The sequence below is a fragment of the Mobula birostris genome, chromosome X (genome assembly GCF_030028105.1).
Source record: "Mobula birostris isolate sMobBir1 chromosome X, sMobBir1.hap1, whole genome shotgun sequence".
NCBI lineage: Eukaryota > Metazoa > Chordata > Chondrichthyes > Myliobatiformes > Myliobatidae > Mobula > Mobula birostris.
In genome coordinates this window covers 42,166,689-42,190,052 of record NC_092402.1, presented here as the reverse complement: position 1 = coordinate 42,190,052, position 23,364 = coordinate 42,166,689, and the positions used below count along the sequence as shown (strand labels likewise).

Below are 23,364 nucleotides of genomic sequence, written 5' to 3'. Positions count from 1 at the left end.
CAACTGTTTATTCCCTTCTATAAACGCTTCCTGACCTGCTGAGTTCCTCCAGTATTTTTGTGAGCATTGCTCAAGATTTCCAGCATCTGCAGAAACTCTAGTGTCTCCGAAGTGCTTTGTGGGGCAGCTTTCCCTGTGGTCAGCTGTGAGCAATATTGCTCTATCACTGAATGTAGACCAATACTTTTCCAGTTCCTGCCAGCCACCTACCACGCTGCTGTAATGATAGCACGAAAGTGGCTGCACAACATAAACCAGCCCTGACCACAGCTAAGTGTCACCTACTACTCCAAACAACAAATCAAGAACAACAGGGTTGGCAAAACCACACAGACATTACACAGTTGAGAACTAAGTTCAAAGACAAATAGTTCACAGATTTCCAGTTGGAACAGTCTTTAGAACTTTATGTAATTCAATATATCTTTTATTCCTCTCAGGCACAAATCTGCATTAAAAAATTAATTAGCATTAATTTTTCATTTTCAATTTAGAGTCAGAAAGTTTGGAAAGCTAACAAAGGACAGAAAATCAAATTTGAAAATGTAATCACTCGTTTTCCTTTCCAAGATGGTGATAGTGGCACTAGGAGTAGGTACCATGGAGCTGAAGCATAGAGGACATACTGTGGAGTCAGCCTGCATATGATATTGATGAAGTTACAAGGAGAGTCATACAGCTGTCATAGGGTCATAGAGTAATGGTGAGGTGAGGGCTTCTGTTGGTTAGAGTTGACCATAGATATCGCAGCCTAGTTGCCTAGATACGCAAGTCTGGGTAGTATGATATGGAGAGCAAGCTGTTTCCCACGTAGCAAGCTCTCCCGCAATTCCCACCCCACTCCCCCCCATGCAAATGATGAACCCAAAGGAACGGCAGACACTTTAAATGCTTTCTGGGTATAACAGCTTGGGAGCAGCAGTGTTGCAGGAGTTTCCTGTAAGCAGTGAACTTTGACATCGGACTGCCTTTTGGACTCCAGCTCCAGATTTTTCCCTTGGGGTTTCCTCCTGAAGCCTTCCCCATGAGTGAGTATACCGTAAGGCAGTGGAGGTTTGAGATCAGATGAGCTGTCAACCACAGCTGATGAGCCCCATCTGCCTGAAATGAATGGTTTTAAAGTGCCAGTAACCTGCCTTTGGCCTTTCTCCTGTTATAGAGTAATACAGCAAGGAAAAAGGCCCTTAGACTCAACCAGTCCATGACAACCACAGCATCCTCCCTGTTAGTCTCAGTTGACCGCATTCAGCCATTACCCTTGAAGCCCTTTCACTCCACGTGCCTATCCAAATGCCTCTTAAATGTTGAAATTGTACATGCCTTGACCACTTCCTCTGGCAGGTCACTCCAGGTATTCCCTACCCTCTGTGTAAAGAAGTTGTCTCTCAGGTCTCTTTTAAATCTCTCCCCTCTTGTATCCATGCCCTCTCATTTTTGACTCCACAGTTCTGGTGGAAAGATGATGACCGCCCACCTTATTCATAGCCATCACGATTTGAGAAACTTCTGTGAGGCCATCTCTCATTCTCCTGTGCTCCAGGCAATAAAGATCCAGCGTGGCCAACCTTTCCCCAATCCTGCCTAATGTCCTCAAGGCTGGCCCTGCTCTAATTCAGCACCTTAACCTGTGGACCTGCTCTATCTTTTTCCAGAACTATTTTAAAACTAATAGAATTGTGGTCACTGTCTCCCCAAAGTCTCCACAACTGCCATTTCAGTTATTTGTCCTGCCTCATTCCCTAAGAAGAGGGCCAGTATTGCTCCTTCCCAAGAAGGCTCCTCTTTCTGTAAAATTCTATCTCGAGCATCATTATCTATTTAGAAATCTGATGGTGGCGGGGAAGAAGCTGTTCCTAAAATATTGAATGTGTCAGTCTCCTGCACCTCTTCCCTGATTGTAGCAATGAGAAGAGGGTACATCCTAGATGATGGGGGTCCTTATAGACGGATGCCAATTTTCTGAGGCTTTGCCTTTTAACAATGTCTCCGATACTCAATGCAGCAGTATGGGAGCCTGCAGTAATATGAACTGCAACTCAGCACTGCATGGAATGATTGATGTCTGTAAGTAACTTAGACTAAGCCTAGTTTTTCATGGCAGTTTATGACCCTAAATTTTATTATTGGATTTCAAGCAATTTACAATAATCATGCAGTATAGTACAACCATTGGTATGACTTTAATTCACTATTAATTGAAATTGCCACCTGCTGATCAGAGTAATATTAGTAATTCGGTAAAAATAATTTGGGAACAGATTTAGACGGAAATGAATGAGATGAATACTGAACAGGCAACTGAATGGAAGTGACTGATCTAAGCGGAGGAAAAATTGTGGAGTATTAGAAATTGTGAAAAAATGTGGAGTATTAGAATTTGACACAATCTGAGAAGGTAGAAAAGCATTATTAAATGGGTAAAATGAGCAATTAGATTAATGTGATACATGTATCAAAAACTATTGAAGAAAACCATGCAACTGCAGCCCTTTTTTGCCTGAAAAAGTTTTGTTCTGTCATGTTCTATGGTGCCGAAATAAGGAACTACAAATTTGCCTTACCGAAGATGAAGAGCATTTCCACAGCGACGTCACTCACAGTGGTGCTGCGGGAAGCGGAGGAGCTGTCCTCGGTCTCCGTGAAGCAAACGTTGTATGGAACAGTCACCGCGACGTAAAATGTGGCCAGCAAGATAAGCCAGTCCCAGCCCGCTTTGAAGGTACTGTAGTGCAGGAGGATGAAGCGGGATTTCTGGACCGATGCCACTTTGTACTCGGGTAGAGAGGGCTTATTTTCAAACATGTTCTACCAAAGAAGAAATTCAAGTAGTTTAATGAAACTATAAATTGTTCCACAGGTTTTCAGCTATATAATACAGCTTACATCTAGACATTTAGTTCTAATCAATTGGCAAGTGCATCTAAATCAACACAATGAGATACATATCTGGCATAATGGGGTACACTTGGGCTTAATTCCTTTTCAACAACTGGTTACTGGATGGGATTTACTATTTTCTGCATTTCTATTTGTATGCTAGCGTGAAAGGATATCAAGAAAACAATGAAACTAGAGTGGTAGGATTCTATGTGGGATTGCACAGAAATAAAAATGCAAGTATTTTTAAGGAAGAAAAGATTAATTGACTAACCAAAAAACCACATTCATCAAAAACAAAAATCTAGTTTTCTTCCTTCTGCAGAAATGATTTAATTCCAACTGGAACCTACTTAATTTCCTTTTTACCCCCCTTGCTAGAGAAAATATGCTTCGTTTCCTGCTAATCTCCAGGTTTATAAACTGATGCGGCTGCATCAGCACCTACCTCATTTCAAACACATATTTTGCCATTTCAGTGCTGTTTGGTGTATTTCCGGCTTCTGCACATCTAAGGTTTGTGCAACTTGTAATTTTTCTCTCCTAATTCTACAGGTTTCCAAGTTTGATAATATCTGCCTTTATACCTTCTATTTTCTTTTTCATTTGAAGTACAGGAATGTAGGAGTAGGGCAGCTCGAACAAGATAAAAATGTGGTAATTACTGTTCCAAGGAGTAATGTTATAGTGAGACCGATGTTAGAAACTTCAGCGCATTGTGCTCTGTGAACTGCCCAATTCTGTCAGAGTATGAAGATGTGCCAAACCTCATCTCTATTTAATTAAAGTTGGAATAAAATTCTTCCACCACTTCACTTTGAGTAGACAACACACAGACTTTTAAGCAGCAGGTTTATCTACAGAAATCTTATTTTGTCTGGGTCTAAGTCTTCTTTTATTATTGAATTAATTGCTTTGATGACAATTTAATTCCTGCACTTTATAAAGAAAGATTGAGGGTTATTCCTAAAATAAAAAACTCACCTATTTTAGCCTATTTTACTGAACACTATCTCCTCAACCAGCAACAGTCCACTGACACGGTCTGAACTGACATTTTGACAAGCATGGAAGAGGAGGTACATTGAATATTCTTGCTGCCCAACGGAGGGGTTACTGTTCTGGGACATTTCTCAGGAAGAAACAAAACGTCAGTTTAGTGCTTCATCTGAAAGATGGTGCCTCCAACAGCACAGCATTCCCTCAGTGCTGCACTGAGTGTTGGCTCAGATTATTGTCACATTCTTACAGCTCCTCATTGTACGTGACAATAATACATCAATTCCAAAGTACACTGTTAAGCAAAAGAAGTTCCGACTGAAATTCCTTGGTATTCAGGTTATGGATAAAATTAGATTTTATGCACTTGATATATTTTTAAATGCCATTCTACTTATTTTATGTTTTATGAGTAAATAAATACTATTATACCATAGCACAATATAAAACTACATAAGTTGCTTATTATATTCATTTGACTTGTTTGTATCAATTAGTACATCTTGAAGATAACTTGTTTCATTAAGTTTGGATTTTTGATGGTTCAGACTTCTGCTCTAAGTTAATGTAAAAGCAGGACATATGACATACTTAAAATTAAAATCACATAAAGTGCCTTCAATATTTGAATGCGACCTAACAAGGGACTGCGGCTATGAAGCATAATGTTCAAGATGGAATTAGATAAACAGATGTGGTGTGGAAAAGTACAGGCCCGGAAAAAAAAGAACAGGAAATTGGGATTAAATTAAAAATTCTAGTCACAAACTAGTTTAGGTATTACCTCATGTATGGCATCTAACTAACTGCAATTCACCTGTCCAGAGAATGCATGTAAGCAGTCATGTATGAAACTCCCCTCCAAAGGTTATAATCAGGGTCATTTTAGAAAGGGGTAGAAGAGACTTGCCTTTGAACACTTAAATTGAGGTAAACTTAATGAATTGCTGAGGATATGCCCTTCATCCAGTTCATTTGCTTTGACTTAAACTAGCACACCGTGTCTCTAGTTGTAGCACACAAATACCAGCAAAAAACAGGCTTCTGTTAGGCAATATCTCTTCTATCTGCAACTCTTCCTCCGAGAACAAGAGAAGCAGGTGCATAGGAATCCCATCATTTATGAGTTCTCTCTACGGTCTTGACTTCAGCTTTTTTCCATTGCTTCACCATCACTTGCTCTAAAAGCTGGAAACTCCCCACCCAAAAGCTCTGTGGGACTATCTTCACTACAGTGGAACAAGGAGATGTTCATTATCACCTCCTCAAGGGAGCATATGGATGAGTGTTAAATGTTGGCCTTGCTTGTGTTGCTCAGATCTTCTAGATTACCAACATGCCAAGTCCATCTGTTTACCTCAAGGGCCTCTAACAATGAACTACCAACTCTGGCATTATGCTACAACTTAATTGTTACGGTGAAATGGAAACCATTTTGTGCGGGCACTGAAGTCTTGGCAAATTGTTGCATTGTAAACCTTGAACCGATGAAAGAAATTGCTGCCAATCTTAGATTTTATTCAGAGTCCCAAACGAGAAGCAAATTACACCCAGGGGCCTCTAATAAACTGTATTTCTGTCATGTGGCTTCTTTTTCTGTCTAATGTCATACTTGTAGCCGACCTAATTATTAATCGGGTTCAGTTTCTTGCCTTAAGTTCCATTGTAAATGCCATATTTTGAGATTATTTAAATGCTTTCTGGGTATAATGGCATGGTCTGTGCACCAGAGTGTCAATAGCAGCAAATGGGGCTTATCAATACACGATCAGGTTTTACTTACAAACATTCCCGACTGGGAGCTTTCAGTTTCCTGTCCATTGAGTACATGCAAATGGAGTAACAATAAAGAGAGAGTAAGGAACCAACATCAACAGGAGTCACTCACAGCAACATACAGGGCAGAGAAAGACACATAAACAAGACATACAGTATATGACGTCTTTACGAGGATCCACAGACATTATTTGTTCATACAAGATGATACATACCAGGCTTATTTCAGAGATTAATGGAACAATGAAAAACTGAATCTCCTTCCAATTAACTTCAAACTATAGAAGTCGATAAAATAATAGTGCTAGAAACTTTATTTAATTTTACTTAGGGATTTCAATTAGGCAGTTATTTTCTACATAAGGGATAAGACAGCAATTTGGTATTGATTCTGAAGAAATACTTTCTGAAAGTTGTACCTCACTGTACCTTACCTGAGAAGATCCAAGTCTAGAAAACTTCAGCCTACAGAAATGTAACCTTATTACCTACAGAAAGAGTGGGTAAATGAAATTACCCCTTTCCTTTTATCAGGCAGATAAGAGCTTTGAACTGTGGAGACTTGTAATTCAGTTCTACTTCAGTGTGACTGACGGGTGAAATCAGTCCTGACGAAGGGTCTTGGCCTGAAACGTCGACTGTACCTCTTCCTAGAGATGCTGCCTGGCCTGCTGCATTCACCAGCAACTTTGGTGTGTGTTGTTTGGTGAAATTAATGTAAATGTTTTCTTGGAAGGGAGGAACTGCTGGAAGCAGCAGGTCAGTCAATCCCTGCAGAGTGAATGATTCAGGTCCCTTGATGATCCCTCAAAGGTCCCTTGAAAGGTTTGTGCCTGAAGTGAGAACTTGCATACTTCCTCCACAGGGGCTGACCGATAGATTGAGACTTATCAGCATTTTCTGTTCTTGCACTTTAGGTTTCCAACATCTATACCATTTTAAAGAAAATTTTCTTCTCTCCAGCCTTACTCCACTACAACACATGCAAAACGCTGCAGGAACTCAGCAAGTCAGGCAGCATCTATGGAGGGGAATAAACAGTAGGTGTTTTGGCCCAAGGCCCTTCATCAGGACAACTTCCTCCAACATTTTATGTGTGCTGCTCAAGAATTGCAGCATCTGCAGAATCCCTTGTGTTTATTCTGCCACGAGAATTTTCTCGTTCAATTAAGATATGCCTTTTTTCAGGACACATGAAGTTAAAAACACTGATATTTGTGCACTGATTTTCATGTTCCTTTCAAATATATCAAACTGCTTTACAACCAATGAATTGTAGTCATTGCTGCAATATTGGAAAGTTTGTGCAAAACATGCTTTCACTCTGATATAACAATGGCTGGGTAATTTGAGATGGAGATGTTGACAAGTAGAAGACATTAGTCAGGACACTGAGGCCAACTCAGTCTTTGCATCTTAATTGACTACCTGCACTGCACTTTTACTGTAACTACCCTGATATGCTTTTTAATGGAATATCCTGTCTGGATGCAAACAAAGCTTTTCACTGGACCTCAGTGCACGTAACAATAATAAACAGTTATCAATTAGTCCTCCGAAATAGGTCTGAGGGATTGTTTATACCCACCCAAAGGGGTGGACAGGATTTTGAATTAATATCTTATCAGAAGGCAACAGCTCCAACAGTGTTCCACTACATCAATCTAGAATTTAATGTTTGCAGTTGTTGGTTAGAACTTGAACTTCTGACTGTTCAGCAAGAAGGTTACCAACATTTAAGAGAATGGTTCCGGGAATGAAAGGGTTAATATATGACGAGTAACTAATGGCTCTGGCATGTACTTGCTGGAGCTTAGAAGAATACTGGGGGATCTCATTGAAACCTATCAAATATTGAAAGGTCTGGACAGGGTGGATGTTGAAAGGATGTTTCCAAAAGTGGGAGAGTCTAGGACCAGAGGGCATATCTTTAGAATAGAGCGGCGCCCTTTGGAACAGAGATGAGGAGAAATTTCTTTAGCCAGAGGGTGGTGAATCTGTGAATTCATTGCCACAGACGGCTGTGGAGGCCAAGTTATTGGGTATATTTAAAGCGGAGGTTGATAGGTTCTTGATTAGTAAGGATGTCAAAGATTATGGGGAGAAGGCAGGAGAATGGGGTTGAAAGGAATAATAAATCAGCCATAATCACTGGGCAGAATAGTCTAATTCTGGTTTTATGTCTTATGCTCTCACTGAGTTGCATCATGAAGCTTGCAAAAGGCATAAAGTGTTTTCACAATTCAGCCAATTCAAATAAATGAATCACATTTGACAGGCATGCTGTGCCTTCCAAATCCCTCCATCACATTGAGTGACAGTTAAATGGACAAGAGTGTTCAGTGTGCATTTGCAGACATTAGCTGTCGCTTTGCCAGTGGTAGCCTGCATTATCTCTAATTCCACTTATAATGAGAGCAATCGCCTAGCAAACAAATAGGAACGCTAGCTCTAGTAAGGATGTTTAAATCTCTTCTTTGCATTTCTCCTCTCATGGAAATACAGGATTATTGCAGGATTTTTTTTTTGTTTTTATGGACATTCTCCAGTAGTGTCCCCAATAGCCTCTTAATATATGGAGTCCTGATGAAGGGTTTCAGCCCGAAATGTCGACTCTTTATTTCTGACCTGCTAAATTTCTCTAGCATCTTATGTGTGTTACTCTGGATTTCCAGAAAGTACAGAATCTCTTGTGAGCCCAGATTACAGCAATTTTACTGCAGAGGACATTATGCTTGATCCAATACTTTTTTTCAGATTATTGTCTATTTGTCCATTGTTATGCAAGAGGGTAATAATTAGTAGCTAGTCTCACATTCAAAATGCACAATTTAACAGCTACTTATTAAAATCTACTTTCAAATTTAATTTCAATTGAAGTTACTATAGGACAAGCAACAGAGGATCATATTTTACCTCAAGATCTCCATTTCTGAGTCAACTGAATTAATTAAACACAGAATGAGGACCATCCTCAGAATTTGCTCAGACAACACAATTGTTTCTGCACTGCCCAATCACAATAACTAAGCCTTTAGTCTTCATGAAGGGCTTCGACCCAAAACGTCGACTGTACTTCTTACTCTAGATGCTGCCTGGCCTGCTGCGTTCCACCAGCATTTTGTGTATGTTCCTTTAGGATGAGGACTATCTCTTAACCAGAATAACTAACTACTGACAATTGGTCATTTTTTAGTCTGTTAAAATACTTCTGACAATTATTTGCATGGAAATCGCAGCAAGGTAAAATTCTTAGGACTTCAAAGCCAGATCAGGGAGTTTAAAATATGTTCTAACAAATAATACATAATAAATCTATTTAAAATGCACAGAGTCTGAGGTCTGATCACAAGGAACTAATACACAAGGGTGACTAAATACAGTTTATAGTGTAACCTTTAGATAAAATTTTCTATACACATGGTTAATAATATGTATTTCTCTTTGTAGGGTTTAGTTTCCAATGAATTAAAAAAATTGCCCTTCACTATCTGGTGCTAAACCTTTGATATAGTTGGGTCAATGTAGTGAATTCCTCTTGCAAAATTTGGTTCCTTGACTTCAGTGAAGCCAAGTTTTTGAAGCTGATAACAATTTGTACATTAAGGATTGTCCATCTGAGGAGAAAAAAAGAGTCTAGATTATCTTCCTTTTAAAATATTCTCTTTTTTTTCCTCCCCACCACACTTACAAACCTTTCCCTTCAAAAATGTTGCTTGTCAGGGTGGGTTTGATTTGCAGTTCTGGTCTCCTTGTCAAAGCCATTATCTACAGATTGAATTTAGAGAACAAGGAAAGCAATTCTAATCTAACCAATGCATTAGAAAATCAGCATGATGGTGCACGCACTGGTTTCACAACCCCACCTGAATTTGTTCTCCACTCAAGTCTGTAGAGATTAGCATTTGATTAGAATTTAAACTACCATTCAATCCAGCAATGTTAAATTTCCTTTACTTAAGTATCAACGGGGGGGGGGGGGGGGGTTACAATCACAGCCAAACCTATGTCCACCTGACTCCTGGATGCATCTGCCCAACAGCTGCTGAATCTCTATTTGTACCTATTATGATGGTAAACATGACTAAAAGGTCAGACGGAATTAATACTGTGACTTAATCGGTGATGGAGGGCAACATCATATTGTCTGCACAGTGCAATCAGTAGATATACCGCATTACTGAAGTACATATTGTTTAGGCATTCTCTGCTTGAATCTACTTCAATTAACAGGAAGAGAAAGAATAATCCAAAATTATGATAAATAAAATGATATATATCTTGTCTGTGCATGATCTTAGAAAGATCATCAAGAAGGTTAGGAAGGCTGTTGATTAACTGCATTACTTATTTTTACATGGACAAAATAAGCTAATTTTTTGAATATCACATCTTTGTATTGAAATCACATTCTTTCCTGAAATACTGCACTCTGTAGAGATTATTAGAAAACTGGACGTGTAAAGTGCATTCGTATCACAGAAATGTAGTTCAAGTGGACTTTAAGCTGTGGCAAAGGAGAACATTCAATCATCAGGCTATTAATGAAATGGGTTTCTTTTAACCACACAGTGTCTGCTTCAAGTTGGTTCTGTCTGATTGAAGTTGATGGAGAATTATACTTTGTTCTACAAAGTACTAATGCAGTCTGTCAAAGTGTGACAGAAATGAACTCAGCATAAAGTGATATGCTGTCAAAGCCATAGAAATCCTTCCAGCAAAGGGAAGCTTGATTAAGGTTAATGGGAGGGGGATGTGCAGTTGGCAAAGCTTTTGTGCCTATACAAGGCAGTTTATTTTGCATTTCACAGAGTGGTCTTGCTTTCTTGTGTCATACTACAGCTGATTTCACTGCAACCCTCTTTACTGCAGGGTTTAAAGAGGAGATTTCACCCTTGGGGGGTTTCAGGCAGCCCCTTAGGAAAATAGGACTTGCTGTTCTGAAACTGATAAATTTCAAACATGTTAACGTCTTTATTTTACAGGCAAGTTCATTACTATTGATTTTATTATTTTTTAGAAAGGTAAATATATTGGGATTATACATTCATGTCGGATCTGTGTGAGAGCCGCCTGCCAATTTCACTTTGCTTCAGACAGAGTGGGTTTAAAAAAATCACTGGTGGTTCTGCTTTCTGTTAGGGGACTGACCTGGAAGAATAAAGACATTCAATTCTTTACCAGAGTTGTCTGGCACTAGATAAACTACAATGGAATTTATAAAGTTCGAATAGGGTGTTGGAGGTTTAGTTGAGAGGAATTGGCTGAAGTTGTTTCCTTGGAAACAGAGGATGCACTTTATGCCCCTGAACTGCATTCCCTCAGCGGTGGTGGGGCTGGGATACAGGACAGCAAATGGTGCAAAACTTGTGTCAGAGGGCTGACATTATTGCGAACTGCAGGATGTTGCTGTGCACAACAGGATGGGGGATAAAGTCCCCTAGAGGACCAATGAAGCTGGAGGCCCCCTTCCCTTCAGCTCTCCTTCACTTCACTCAACCAACAGGACCCTCCCGGATAGTTCCAGAAGATCCGTTATCATTGCCCAGGAACTGAGATGCTTTGATATTGACATCACTGCCCTATGTGAAACATGGCTGGCAAGAAATAGGCAGCTGAATGAACAAGGCGGTAGGGCAAACAAGAGGAGAAATGCAATTTTCATGGGGTGGGTCTTAGAGTTAGGAATGAGCTGGGTTAGTGGTTCAGTGACTCTCCTTGTGGGAAATGTGAACATGCCATAATCCTCTGCTCATCAAACCTGAAGACACACATTCTGCAATTCAGGAACAGCTTCTTCCCCTCTGCCATCCGATTCCTAAATGGACGTTGAACGCATGAACGCTACCTCACTACTTTTTTATTTCTGTTAATTTGCACTAATTATTTTAACTTAACTATTTCATAGACATATATATACTTAATGTAATTCTGCATTTTTCTCTACATTTATTTATCATGTATTTCATTGTATTGCTACCATAAAGTTAACAAACTTCAGAACATATGCTAGTGTTATTAAACCTAATTCTGATTCTGATTCATTGCAGTGTGGAATGAGTTTGCTATGACCATGAGCACAAACACCCCAATCACAGAATGTGGCCAACAAGGTTGTCTCTTTGATCCTGGAAAGACTCATCCCAAAGGGAGACCAATTGGTCATCTTGGGTGATTTCAATGCCAGGAAAAGATACAATTCTCTCGCAAAACCTTGTCTGGGAATAAAGGGAGAAGGGAAAGCTACCTAATTCCAATGCAGTCCTCATTTTGACCAAATCCTTGGGAGCATGGACTTAACATAATTCAGTTTTGACAGAGAGAAAAGCACAAGAACTCACGACAACACACTATTCCAGGCATGAGCACCTAGTTTATGTAATTCCCTGAGGGGGAGATTGTAACAAAATCTGCATCACTGGTACCATGACAATACTAATGACATGGACTGACAAATGCCTAATCTGTTCCCTTATCTCTATCAGTCTAAACCCAGGACCCACAGAAACTTTGGTGCATGGAAGTTAACACTGAAGGTCTCAAGAACCATATAATAATAACTTTTCCCAGTCAGTGCTTCATATATAATCTGCTATTTTCTAAGTGCTCTGAACAGTTGGTAACGTCTGTACTGCCCTGAGATAGATCTTGGCTTCTCAATACCTCCTTGAGAAAGTTTTATACTCCACTTCCAGAGAGCTCTGTGGCTATTTGAAATGGATGAGCATTTTGAAGGGCACTGAGAGACGTTGGCTGATGAATAGTCTTGGTCCCGACTGTTTATTCCTCTCCATAGATGCTGCCTGACCTGCTGAGTTCTTCCTGCACTTTGTGTGTGTTGCTCAGGATTTCCAACATCTGCAGAAGCTCTTGTGTTACTGAGAAAGGCATGATCATTTGTTGAGGACATCCAGCCCAGCATAAATGGCGGAAGGTGGACACCGCTTCTCAACCACCCATATGCCCACCTTCTGCCTTACCTGTGGCAGCCTGTGCATTCCACATGAGCCTGCTCAAAACCTACAGAAATGGTGTGCAGAGGATGGCATATCAAGATTAGCTTTATTTGTCACATATACGAAGAATTACCGAAACCTACAATGAAATGTGTTGTTTGCGTCGATGACTAGCACAGTCCCAACTTGCGCTGGGGGCAGCCCGCAAGTGTTGTCGCACTTCTGGCACCAACATAGCAAGCCCACAAACTACTAAACCGAACCTGTACGCTTTTGGAATGTGAGAGGAAGTCAGAGCTCCTGGAGGAAACCCCCACGGTGACGGGGAGAACATCCAAACACCTTACGAACAGCAGCGGGACTTGAACCCTGATTGCTGGTGACTGGGACTGTAGTAGCATTACACAAACTGCTACGCTACCGTGCCACCCCTCGTTGGCTCAGCCGCTGCCAGAAGCTATTTGCCCTTTGTGAATCAGGAGACGGTTCTCATTCCTCTCGGGTATATTGATTGCAACCACTAAAAAATTTCTGACAGTCTTTAAATAGTATCCTTTGGTCCTTAAAGGTATCTTGTTTTGGAGCCAACTTGCATATACAATGCTTAAAAACCACCATCTGTGACTCTGACAGTAGTCACACCTCCAGCAGAGCACGACACAAGAAAATAGGCAAAAAGGGCCTGAAATACCTCCCTGATTCTCCAAAATTTCTCCTGCAAAAATATAGAAATCTGGCTATGAGTCAGAGATGGAACAGTGCCGTTATGTTTAATGCATACTGATGGGTTGGAGTAAGGGAGGGCAGTGAACCCTGATTGCAACCCAGTGAAGATGACAGCAAAGGACGGACATGTAGGGATGAATAGAGGATTAGCAAGAACATTTAGGGGAGAGTTGATTATAGTTAAACACATGCCACAACTGGAACGTAAGGTATAATTTCTCAGCAAAACATGATAGTTGGCTCACCCTGCTGCTCAGAGTGGGAAATTAAATTGTGTTCTGCACGTGTTCCTATTATTCACAAGTGACTCATTAGCTACTTTACTGCTGTTTGGTAATCTATGGCTTACAGTGTGCATTCAGGGGAGACATAGATCCATTTCCCTGATTTTGCAGAGCTGAGTGTCACTCCATGACCTACCAATATTCAATGTCAGCTGTGGCTCCTCCACAGGCCCTTGGTCTGTTGAATTAGTGGGCTGGTGCTAAATGCTTGGCATGCCCTCATCCTGAAGAAGCCTGGTGTCATTTAATTAAAATTCACCAGCATATCAATCACTCGACACTGCCTTAAGGCTCTCGACAATTCCTTACCTCTTTCAACAAAGTTGTTCAATCCAAACAGGAGCAGAACGATTGTAAAATAAACAAAAGCACGAGGTTTCAAACCATGGTTTACATGCCAGGAAATAAAGGATTTGTGCCATTCATTCTCATAACAGAATAATAAAATTGTTATATACACAGAGAAGGGGCATACTCACATTATTCAAAGCAACTTTACTTTTGTCTCGTTTCTGAAGGTGGCTGGTCAGATGGTAGAGGACTGTCCGGCCCTGTCTACGCGCGGCACTGAAGTGGGACCCACCTCCCTTTTTGCTTTTGTGCTTCTCCTCTGCAGGGAAGAACAGAAGGACAGAGTGTAAACAAACACCAGGCTGCACAGAGTGAGACCGTGGGGGGACGGGGGATGGTTGAGAGTCCCCAGCCACTCTAAATGGACAGTAGGATTATTCTAGTTGCTGGCTGCCCTCTGAGAGCTGATCTGGAAAGGACTGAGGAAATGCTGCAGATTTATAAAGAAGTTATGGGTGAACAGCAACTCAGTCTTTCAGAAGAACCCTGCAGATCTCAGAGAAGAAATTATGACTAAACTGCTGAAATTGAGGTTTCTTTCCTTGAAGACATGTTTTTCTCTTGACCAGTATGGGAAAGAATGCTGGGAGATTTGATGGAGGTGACCATGATTGCAGTGAGTTTAAATCAGGTAAATAGCCAGAAACTGGTCCCATACTAGATGGTGCAGGAGTCAGGGCATGAATTTAAAGTGCTGGGCAGGAAATCAGGAGAATGTTTTTTTCTAAGAAAGGCCATGATCTGGAATAACAAGAGAAGTGGAAGCAAGTAAGAAGGCCTTTTGAAAAGGAACATGAGATACAGTATCATGCAGAGTCTGAGTTAGAATGGTGATGTGGAACTGAAAGGATTGCACTGGCATAGCAGTGATGGGCTAAATGGACTCCTGTTCAACATCATATCTATGGGTCTGTAAGATCCTCGTCGTGATGTTGAAGAGTTCTTAGGTGAGTTCAGTCATTGCAAATCTTAATTACATTGTGCTTCTTGACTCCAGATCTAAAGTTACCCGTCACTGATCTGAACTGTCATTTTGTGTGACGTTTATTACTTCACTTCTACGCCCTGTTATGCCACCTGTCAATTAATTAGTGTCCTAACTTTAATATCCGCATCCATGCTTTCTTCTATTCATGGTCTTGTTATCTCCTGTATCATCCTGTATCTAGCTGCTCCAAAGAGCACTATTTGAGGTTACACTTGCCCTCGGCCATTAGGCTCTATAGTGAGTCAACCTATACCCTGGGAGGTGATGACCCCCTCCTGTTAGACTGTTTGAGGTAACTTATTTTTTATTCTTTCTTACTTCTCTTCTAACATTTGTGTATCTTTGCACTTGTAATGCTATTGTGACACTGTAACTTCCTTTGGGATGAATAAAGTATCTGTCTAATCTAATCTAATCCTCCAGCCCTCCAACCCTCCATACCAGCATTCCAATCCTAGCTACTTGATCATTCCTGATTTTGATAACTCCAATGACAACTGTATTATAAAGTCAAAGAGAGAGATCGTATGGAAACAAACCCTTTGGCCTATCGAGTCTGCACCAACCTGTTTACACTACCCCTACGCTATTCTCCCCACATTCTCATCTATTCCCCCCAAAATTTGCAACTCATTTCCACATGAGGAGCAATTTAGTTACCAATTAACCTATCAATCCAATGTCTTTGAGATGTAGGAGGAAACCGGAGAACCTGAAGGACACCTACGCTACAAAGGTTCAAGGCTTTGGATTTCCCCCCATAAGCCCCTTCCTTTTCATCCTTTCAGAAAAACTTCTGAAAACATGCACATTTGAACTAGTTTTATCTCATCTTTCTTAATATGTTCTTATGTAGCTCCACATCATTTTATTCTACAGTGTCTCATGGGACACTTTGTAATACTAAGCATTCTCATCGGCCCAAAGTTGGATCTTTGGTTGCCTTTTCAAATGATAATTGATGCTAAGATTGCCATATGCTTGCCAGTTATGAACTTTCTATAATATTTATATCTCAGGGTAATAAAACCAGAATAATTATTAGAGGAAATCAGACATAAATATTCATATCACAGTGTGAATAAAGTTTAAAATCGTCAACAAATTTGAATGTGACATTTATTACTGATGTTCATTTCAAGGAAACATTTCCACCCTATAGATGCTCTGCATAACTGAGGCAGATTTGGCCTGTTGTGTGTACCCCCCCCCCCCCCACATCCATACTACCTTGGTTGGATGTGGAGGTGCTGAGTGAGCTGGCCCTCTAACCTGGTCCCAGGTGCTGCACTGTTATGAACCCTCCCAAGGAACAGCCTGACAGCTGAAGTTCAGCACACTGGCACAGCTCGCAGACCTGCTGCCTTGCAGCTCCATTGACTGGGTTGAATCCTGACCTCTGGCCTTGCCCATGGGGAGTTTGCAGGTGCTCCAGGACCCCAAAGGCACGCAAGTTGGTTGGTTAATTGGCCGCTGTGAGTTGCCCCTGGTGTGTAGGCGAGTGGTAGGATCCATGAAAGAGAATAAGGTCAGATTAATGTCAACAGTTCCTGCTTTATGGTTAGCATGGAGTTGATGGACTGTGGGGCCTGTTTTCCTGCTGCATGATCTATGACTCAACAACAAATTAAATTCAGGATCTCTATACACATTGGAGAATACCAGAGATGCCCCTTATGTTTCAACATCTTTTGTTTACCTATTAATTCTGCAAATTTGTTTATTTTTTTGGGATTTGCTAAACGCTCTTATTAATTTGCAGTCTTTTCAGAGAACTGTTTTTTTTATTGGTTTACTGGATGTGGGCAATGGCAGAAAGGCCAGCACTTACATCTCATCCCCAAAAATCCTTTACAATGGTGGTGGAGATCCACTGAAATCAGTGTGGGGGAGGTACTTAGGAGTATGGAGTTCTAGGATTTTGACACAGCAGTGGTGAATGTTATAAGAATACCAAAAAAATGACATAAAGGGGAACTTGCAGAACTTGTAGGTGACTGTGTCCCTTGCTCTGGACCTTTACAGATACTGGAGAACATAGACTTGAGACATACTGCCAAACAAAGCTTGGTGAGTTGATGAAGCACATTTTATTCATCGGTGCAGTCGTAGTAGAGGGAATCCATGCTTATCATTATGGATTGGGTGCTAATCAAGTAGGCTGCCTTGTGTTTGAGGTTTCTGAGTGTTTTTGGAATTATACTTATCCAGATTAGGTAAATCAGGATGAGTAGCATTCCATCATACTCTTACCTCTGTAGGTAGTCAAAAGACTTTCTGGTATTCACTGATAAGCCACTCACTGGAGAATACCAAGACTATGGCCTATCTTTTCAATGGTCCGTCCAGTTAAGATTCTGGTGAGAGGTGACTCTGATGGTTGAGGACCCAACTGTGGCACTGTTATTTAAAAGTAATAGGGTCCATCTTTGTGGACCTGGACATTACCGGGCTCCCACACAGCAGAATTGTTACTTGTCGCCCATCAGCACATACTGAGGACTTAATGAACTTGGCCATAAAGTTGGAACTTCACTCAGCAGTGTAGGTCAATAGGAGGGATTTCTTTATTAATAGTGAGTGTACATCTTCAAATAAATATATTCTCAGGATGTCGTCAATAATTGAAGACACCCAGAAACCAATAGAAGATGTTTGCAGATTGTTAAAATAACAAGAAAATCACTAAGGAGCGGAGTTGACTGGAATGAGAAAATTCAAGAAGGGCCATGAGAGGAGAAAATGTCAAAATGAATTTACAAATTATACCAGTAAAGATGAATTGTTGAAATGTGTTAATTATGAGGATGTAGCCAATCATTGTTATAATGATGGATATTAGTTTGGGTCTGATACAGCTTGGGATGATAAGAATTAAAATGAGATGAACTGGAAGTAAATTTTACTTATGTTAGATCAGCTAAGTGAAATTAAAGGAACAAGCTGCAGACTCAATGGAAATTATACAACAGGTAACTCTACTGAGTGGATGAATGTTAAGAAATTGGAAAACAAATAGTTTTTGAAGACTGTGGCTAGTTGGAAATCAGGGTGAAAGATGAACGAGTGAACCTCCAGACAACTAAGCTCAATGGTAACAAGTTAAGTTTTTGAGTATGATTTTTTGCACCACATTTCAAATGTAACAATCCTCCACTCATTGCATTTTCGAAGGAATTACCCTTCTCTTCTAGGGAGAAGCTATTGCTTCCTCTGTTCCTACCATAAGTGTTTACTAAATAAATTGATTTTGCTATACAGCAGACTGCTGATAATCATTCAACTCCTACCAACTCCAGCCCATTGCCCAAAGCAATATTGCCAATAGATATTGATTCTTGAAAGAGATTCAAAATTAATGCAGTTAATTGGGAACATAAGAGGAACTGACCACTCAAGCTCCAGAGCCCATTCTGCCATTCAGTTATTGATTCTTATCTGATTGGTATCTCACCTCCATCCACCCAGCAATTCTATTAAGATTGCCCCAAAAAGGAGACATCTATTCCAATTATAAAATTTTCATAGGCCTGGTCTTTGTGCAGAATAATTCTTCTCAATGCCACTATGGTTCTAGTTTTAAGGAGATAACCCCTTAATTTCCATTTCTTGTGAAAGGAAATAGATTATATTTATCTACCCTGTCAATCCTTTAGTCATCTTACACACTTCAAATAGACAATTCATTAGTGTTCAAAGGGATGTAGAAGTAATTAGTGCAATGTGTTCTTTGATTAATCACTTCAATGCTCAACGTACTGTATCCTGCAGATGTGAAGACAGGATCCTGGAACGGGTTCACTAAGAGCTCTGTACAGCTGTAATACAATTTCCAGCTCTTTGCTTCCAGCGCTCTTGAGATAAAGTCAAAGATTTCATCAGCCATTTAAATGATTTTCTGTGTATATCCACCAACTTCTAGTGAGAACTGCTTAGTTAGATTAACTGCTACATTGGAAAAATTATACTCCTGTTTCTGGGTACAAACCTCATTGAGGAGGTAAGCACATGGAAAGTGAAAAAATATATGTAGTTAGTAAAAAAGCTCTCCACAAGGGATACTGGAGATCTGGAATCAAGTGGAAAACAATAAACTCAATTTAGAAAATGATTTGAAGATAGAGGGTGGGGAGTTATTTTTCAGAATCGTTCACAATGAATAACACTTCTTGTAGATAGAGTCATAAATACTGGCAGCAAAGAAACAATCCCTTTTGCTGAGTCCACACTGACCATCAAGCACATATTTATGTTAATCCCATTTAATTTTCATTCAATCAACTTTCCCAACAACTCCCTCCAGGTTCCACCACCTCCCCGCATGCTGAAAGCAATCTACAATTCACTAACCAACCCACATATGTTTGGGGAGTGGGAGAAACTGGAGAACCCGAGGGATACTGAACGGAGAGAACATGCAGGGGAGGACAGGAAGAAGTACAGGGTAGTAGGTGATAGGTGAAAGCAGGACGGGGGGAGAGGTGAATTAAAGAGATGGGGTTGGCTGATGAAAGAGATAAAGGGCTGGAGAAGCGGGAATCTGATATAAGAGGGTTGAAGAACTGTGGTAGAAAGGGAAGGGAGAGGAGCTCCAGAGGGAAGTGATGGGCAGTCAGGGAGATAAGGTGAGAGGGAAATGTGAATGGGAATGATGAAGGGCGGGGGGAGAATTACCATAAGTTCGAGAAATCAATGTTCATGCCATCAGGTTGGAGGAACAACACTTTATATTCTGTCTGGGTAGCCTCCAACCTGATGACATGAACATTGATTTCTCAAACTTCCAGTAATGCTCCCCACCCCTCCTCCTTTACCATTCCTCATTCCCTTTTTCCTCTCTCATCTTATCTCGTTACCTGCCCATCACCTCCCTCTGGTGCTCTTCCCCTTCCTTTCTTCCATGGCCTTCTGTCCTCTCCTATTAGATTCCCACTTCTCCAGCCCTTTAACTTTTTCACCAATCGACCTCCCTGCTCTTTACTTCACCCCTCACCCTCTCCTGGTTTCCCCTATCACCTACTACCCTGTACTTCTTCCCCCCTACCCCCACCTTGTTACTCTGACTTCTCATCTTTTTTTCAAGTCCTGATGAAGGGTCTCAGACCGAAACGTCAACTGTTTACTCTTCTCCACAGATGCTGCATGTTGTGTATACTGCAGAATATGGCTCATTTCTGGAAAAACATTGATTCCCTGTGCAGACCAGTCTTTTGACTGTAGGCCTGGAGAATTCAAATTTGGGTGTGACACTGAAATAACAGATGAAATTAATTTGTAAAAGAAACTAATAGAATTTGGGAGGAAGGGGATGGGGGAAATATGCTAAGATGGGGCAAAGAGAATTCAAGGCCAGTGAGTCTGTAGAGGATCCTTTTAATAAAGTTAAGCAATAATTATACACTGAATAGAATGAACTTAGTCTTGCATAAGAGAGTAAACACCAACGTCTGGTGGAATTCATGCATCTGAACAGGAGATTAACATGGGAATGGATAGAGTACAGAAAATGTCATGTGGCATTTTACTTATTCATGGGGTAACAGGATTGTTTCCAAAGCCAGTGGTCATTTGCTTTTCCCTCCTGCTCCTTAAACTGTATGGAGCACTTGACCATTTCAGAGACGCATTGGTGAGAGCCTGGACTTAGGTGCATTCTAGACCAAAGTCATCAGACTTTCATGCCTGAAAGACATTAATTAATACAACAGACAGGACTTCCTGGAAATCCAGTAGCTTCATCACCATTATTATGGTTACCTCTTTTTTATTCTGGAGTTTTAAAAAATGTTCCCAGCTGCCATGTGGAGTTTGAACTCATTGTCTTAGATTAAAAATCCGTTAAAGGTCTGAATTATTAGTCTAGTGTATTCCTATCAAATTCTTCTTCAGCACAGATTCAAGCTTAATTATCAACCACTTCAATTTTAAAGTGGAATTAATTATTTGGAAAAACATGTAATCTTGCATTATTTATTTATTCAGAGATACAGCACGGTAACAGGTCCTTCTGGCCCAACGAGCCCACAACGCCCAATTATGCCCATCTGACCAATTAACCTACTAACCCATACATCTTTGGGATGTGGGAGGAAACCCACACCATCACAGGGAGAACATACAAACAGTGGTGAAATTGGTGATGTAATGCACTGCGCTACCGTAGTGTCCCTACTTTACATACAATTCTTTACATGTGCAGTACTTCTGGCTTGTTGATTGCTGTTGTCAATGTTGAATGATTGTTAAATGGAGAACAGAATCTGGCTTTTCAAGGTGGCCAGGGCTTAGGAACACGGGACTCATTACATCTCCATATTATTACCATCTTCTTAAAATATTCTTATGAATGTGCTCTACTTCATTTTACACCCACACCTGCCTCAGTACTTCCTGTGGGTAGAATGGGTTGAAGACTAGATTCCACTCTTGGCCGTTCTAAAAGAGCAAAATGATGTTGAAATTCCAATCACAGTGAACTCCTGCACCATTTTGGGAAATGCATGCATATATGTATATCACCTCCAATATGATTAACTATTTCTTACAATATTAGTAAATTATAATCATATTAAATTTCTTTACCAGAAATTGTATTTTAAAACAGATTACAATAGTGGATAGCTATTATTGTGAACTCATAGCATTTTCAAATGTTAATATTCTAAGGCAGTTTCACAAACCCCATGAAGTCAATGATAAAGAAATATTAAGGGATTCATAAAAAAACTTATTAGATTTTAGACAGTACTCTATAGCCCTTAGAGCATCTAAGCCAATATGTAGGTATATGCTGACACACTACAGCATGAAACCAATTGTCAGGAGCTTTAGTGTCACATTCAGATATTGGGCAAATCTGATTTTGTGCAATGATTTTCCAGTCTGCAAGCATTGCCTTAAAAGAAACAGACTTTAGGCATTTTGATTTTAATTAATTGCAGCACATTTAAACATTCAGATTGGTGTAGAAAAGAATAAAAATTACCAAGAAGATGAAATTTTATAAAGAGTATTATTATAAATGTTTTGGAATCACAAAGTGGCGAAGTGGGAGAAATTCTCAATTGTACTTTGGCATGTAAGAGATATTGAAGTAAACAAAAGCAATGAAGTGAACAAGACCATTAATTCCAACAGGTAGAAGCTGTAGCAATATTACAAACTTATGAATATGACTACATTATAGTTAATATGAAGGTGTGTTGGGTTGCCTATCACTGCAAATGCCAGTCAATACAATCTCTATTTTGTGCATATGACTGAAGTAGCATTCATAATTAAATTTGAGATTTTCAAGGTTTTGGCCACTTTGGAGAGAAAGTTTAACTCAAAGATCAAAAGCACATTTTCAGAAAGCTGGAAAAACTGGAGCACCCAGAGGAAACCAAAGCGGTCATACGAAGAACATGCAAACTCCACAGTGACAGCAATAGAGGTCAGGATTGAAGATGGATCACTGGAATGTGCCACAACAGCTCTGTTATCTGTGCTACTGAATTCCTATTGATGTCTGCTGATTTTAACTTATACTGATAGCATAAATTGTAATCACAAGAACATTCCCAAATAACAGAGTATTGGTTTGTTATTCTATTATCATAATCAGCAGACATAGCAAGGGAGACATTCAAGGGCCAATGGTAAATTCCTCTGGGATTCACCAGCCTCAAAAGACCTGAGAAACCTCAAAAAGCTTCTGAACAGGACACGAAGGATATATTCTGCTAAACCTGTCATGGTCTGGTCCATGAAATCCGCATTCCGGTTCACATCCAGTCCATCGATCCATATTCCAGGTTTTCCGGTTTTCCATTGTTCTGTTGAGTGCTCTAATTGAGGCACATGACTCTCATTTGGGCAGACACATAAATACCTCTGGAGACCAGGGCTTGGCTACTGGATTGTTTTTGTCAAAATCCCTTCCTCCTGAAGCCTTGCCTGCAATCTTGCCTATTGCTGTCAAGTTCTACTGCTGGAGCAAGACTAGAGCTTTGCTGTGTCTAGACAGGAATTGTTGTTTGAAACTGTCTCTGTGTCTATGCCTTTGCTAGGTAGGTCTGGCCATTTGCTGCTACCTTGTGTTGGGAACTGTCTCTATGTCCATGCCTTTGCTAGGTAGGTCTGGCTGTTTGCTGCTACCTTGTGTTGGGAACTGTCTTGTTGTGTTCAGCATTCTGTGTATGAGTCCTGGCCCTATGTCCTATTCCCAAGGAGGGGTCTTGGCTTTGTGTTCCTGTCCTCCCCAAGACCAAGGCTCTGTATTCCTGTCCCCCAAGACCAAGGCTTTGTATTCTGCATTCCTGTCTCTCAAGTCCTAGGCTCTGTATTCCCATGCTCTAGACCAAGGCTCTGAGGTTCCTGTTCCCAAGACCATGTCATGTCTTTGCCTAGTTCTGGAGTCTGAGCC

At 40.4% G+C, this 23,364-nt stretch overlaps 1 protein-coding gene across 1 annotated transcript in view; it reads right to left on the bottom strand.

Annotated features, from left to right (window-relative positions):
• kcnh4a (potassium voltage-gated channel, subfamily H (eag-related), member 4a) overlaps positions 1-23,364 on the bottom strand; it is a 219,971-nt gene that overhangs the window by 101,942 nt on the left and 94,665 nt on the right. The window contains exons 4-5 of the mRNA XM_072248954.1: positions 14,098-14,228; positions 2,562-2,805 (exon numbers count right to left, since the gene is read on the bottom strand). Of these exons, the coding sequence (XP_072105055.1) occupies positions 2,562-2,805; positions 14,098-14,228 (375 nt within the window). The remainder of the gene's footprint in view (positions 1-2,561; positions 2,806-14,097; positions 14,229-23,364) is intronic.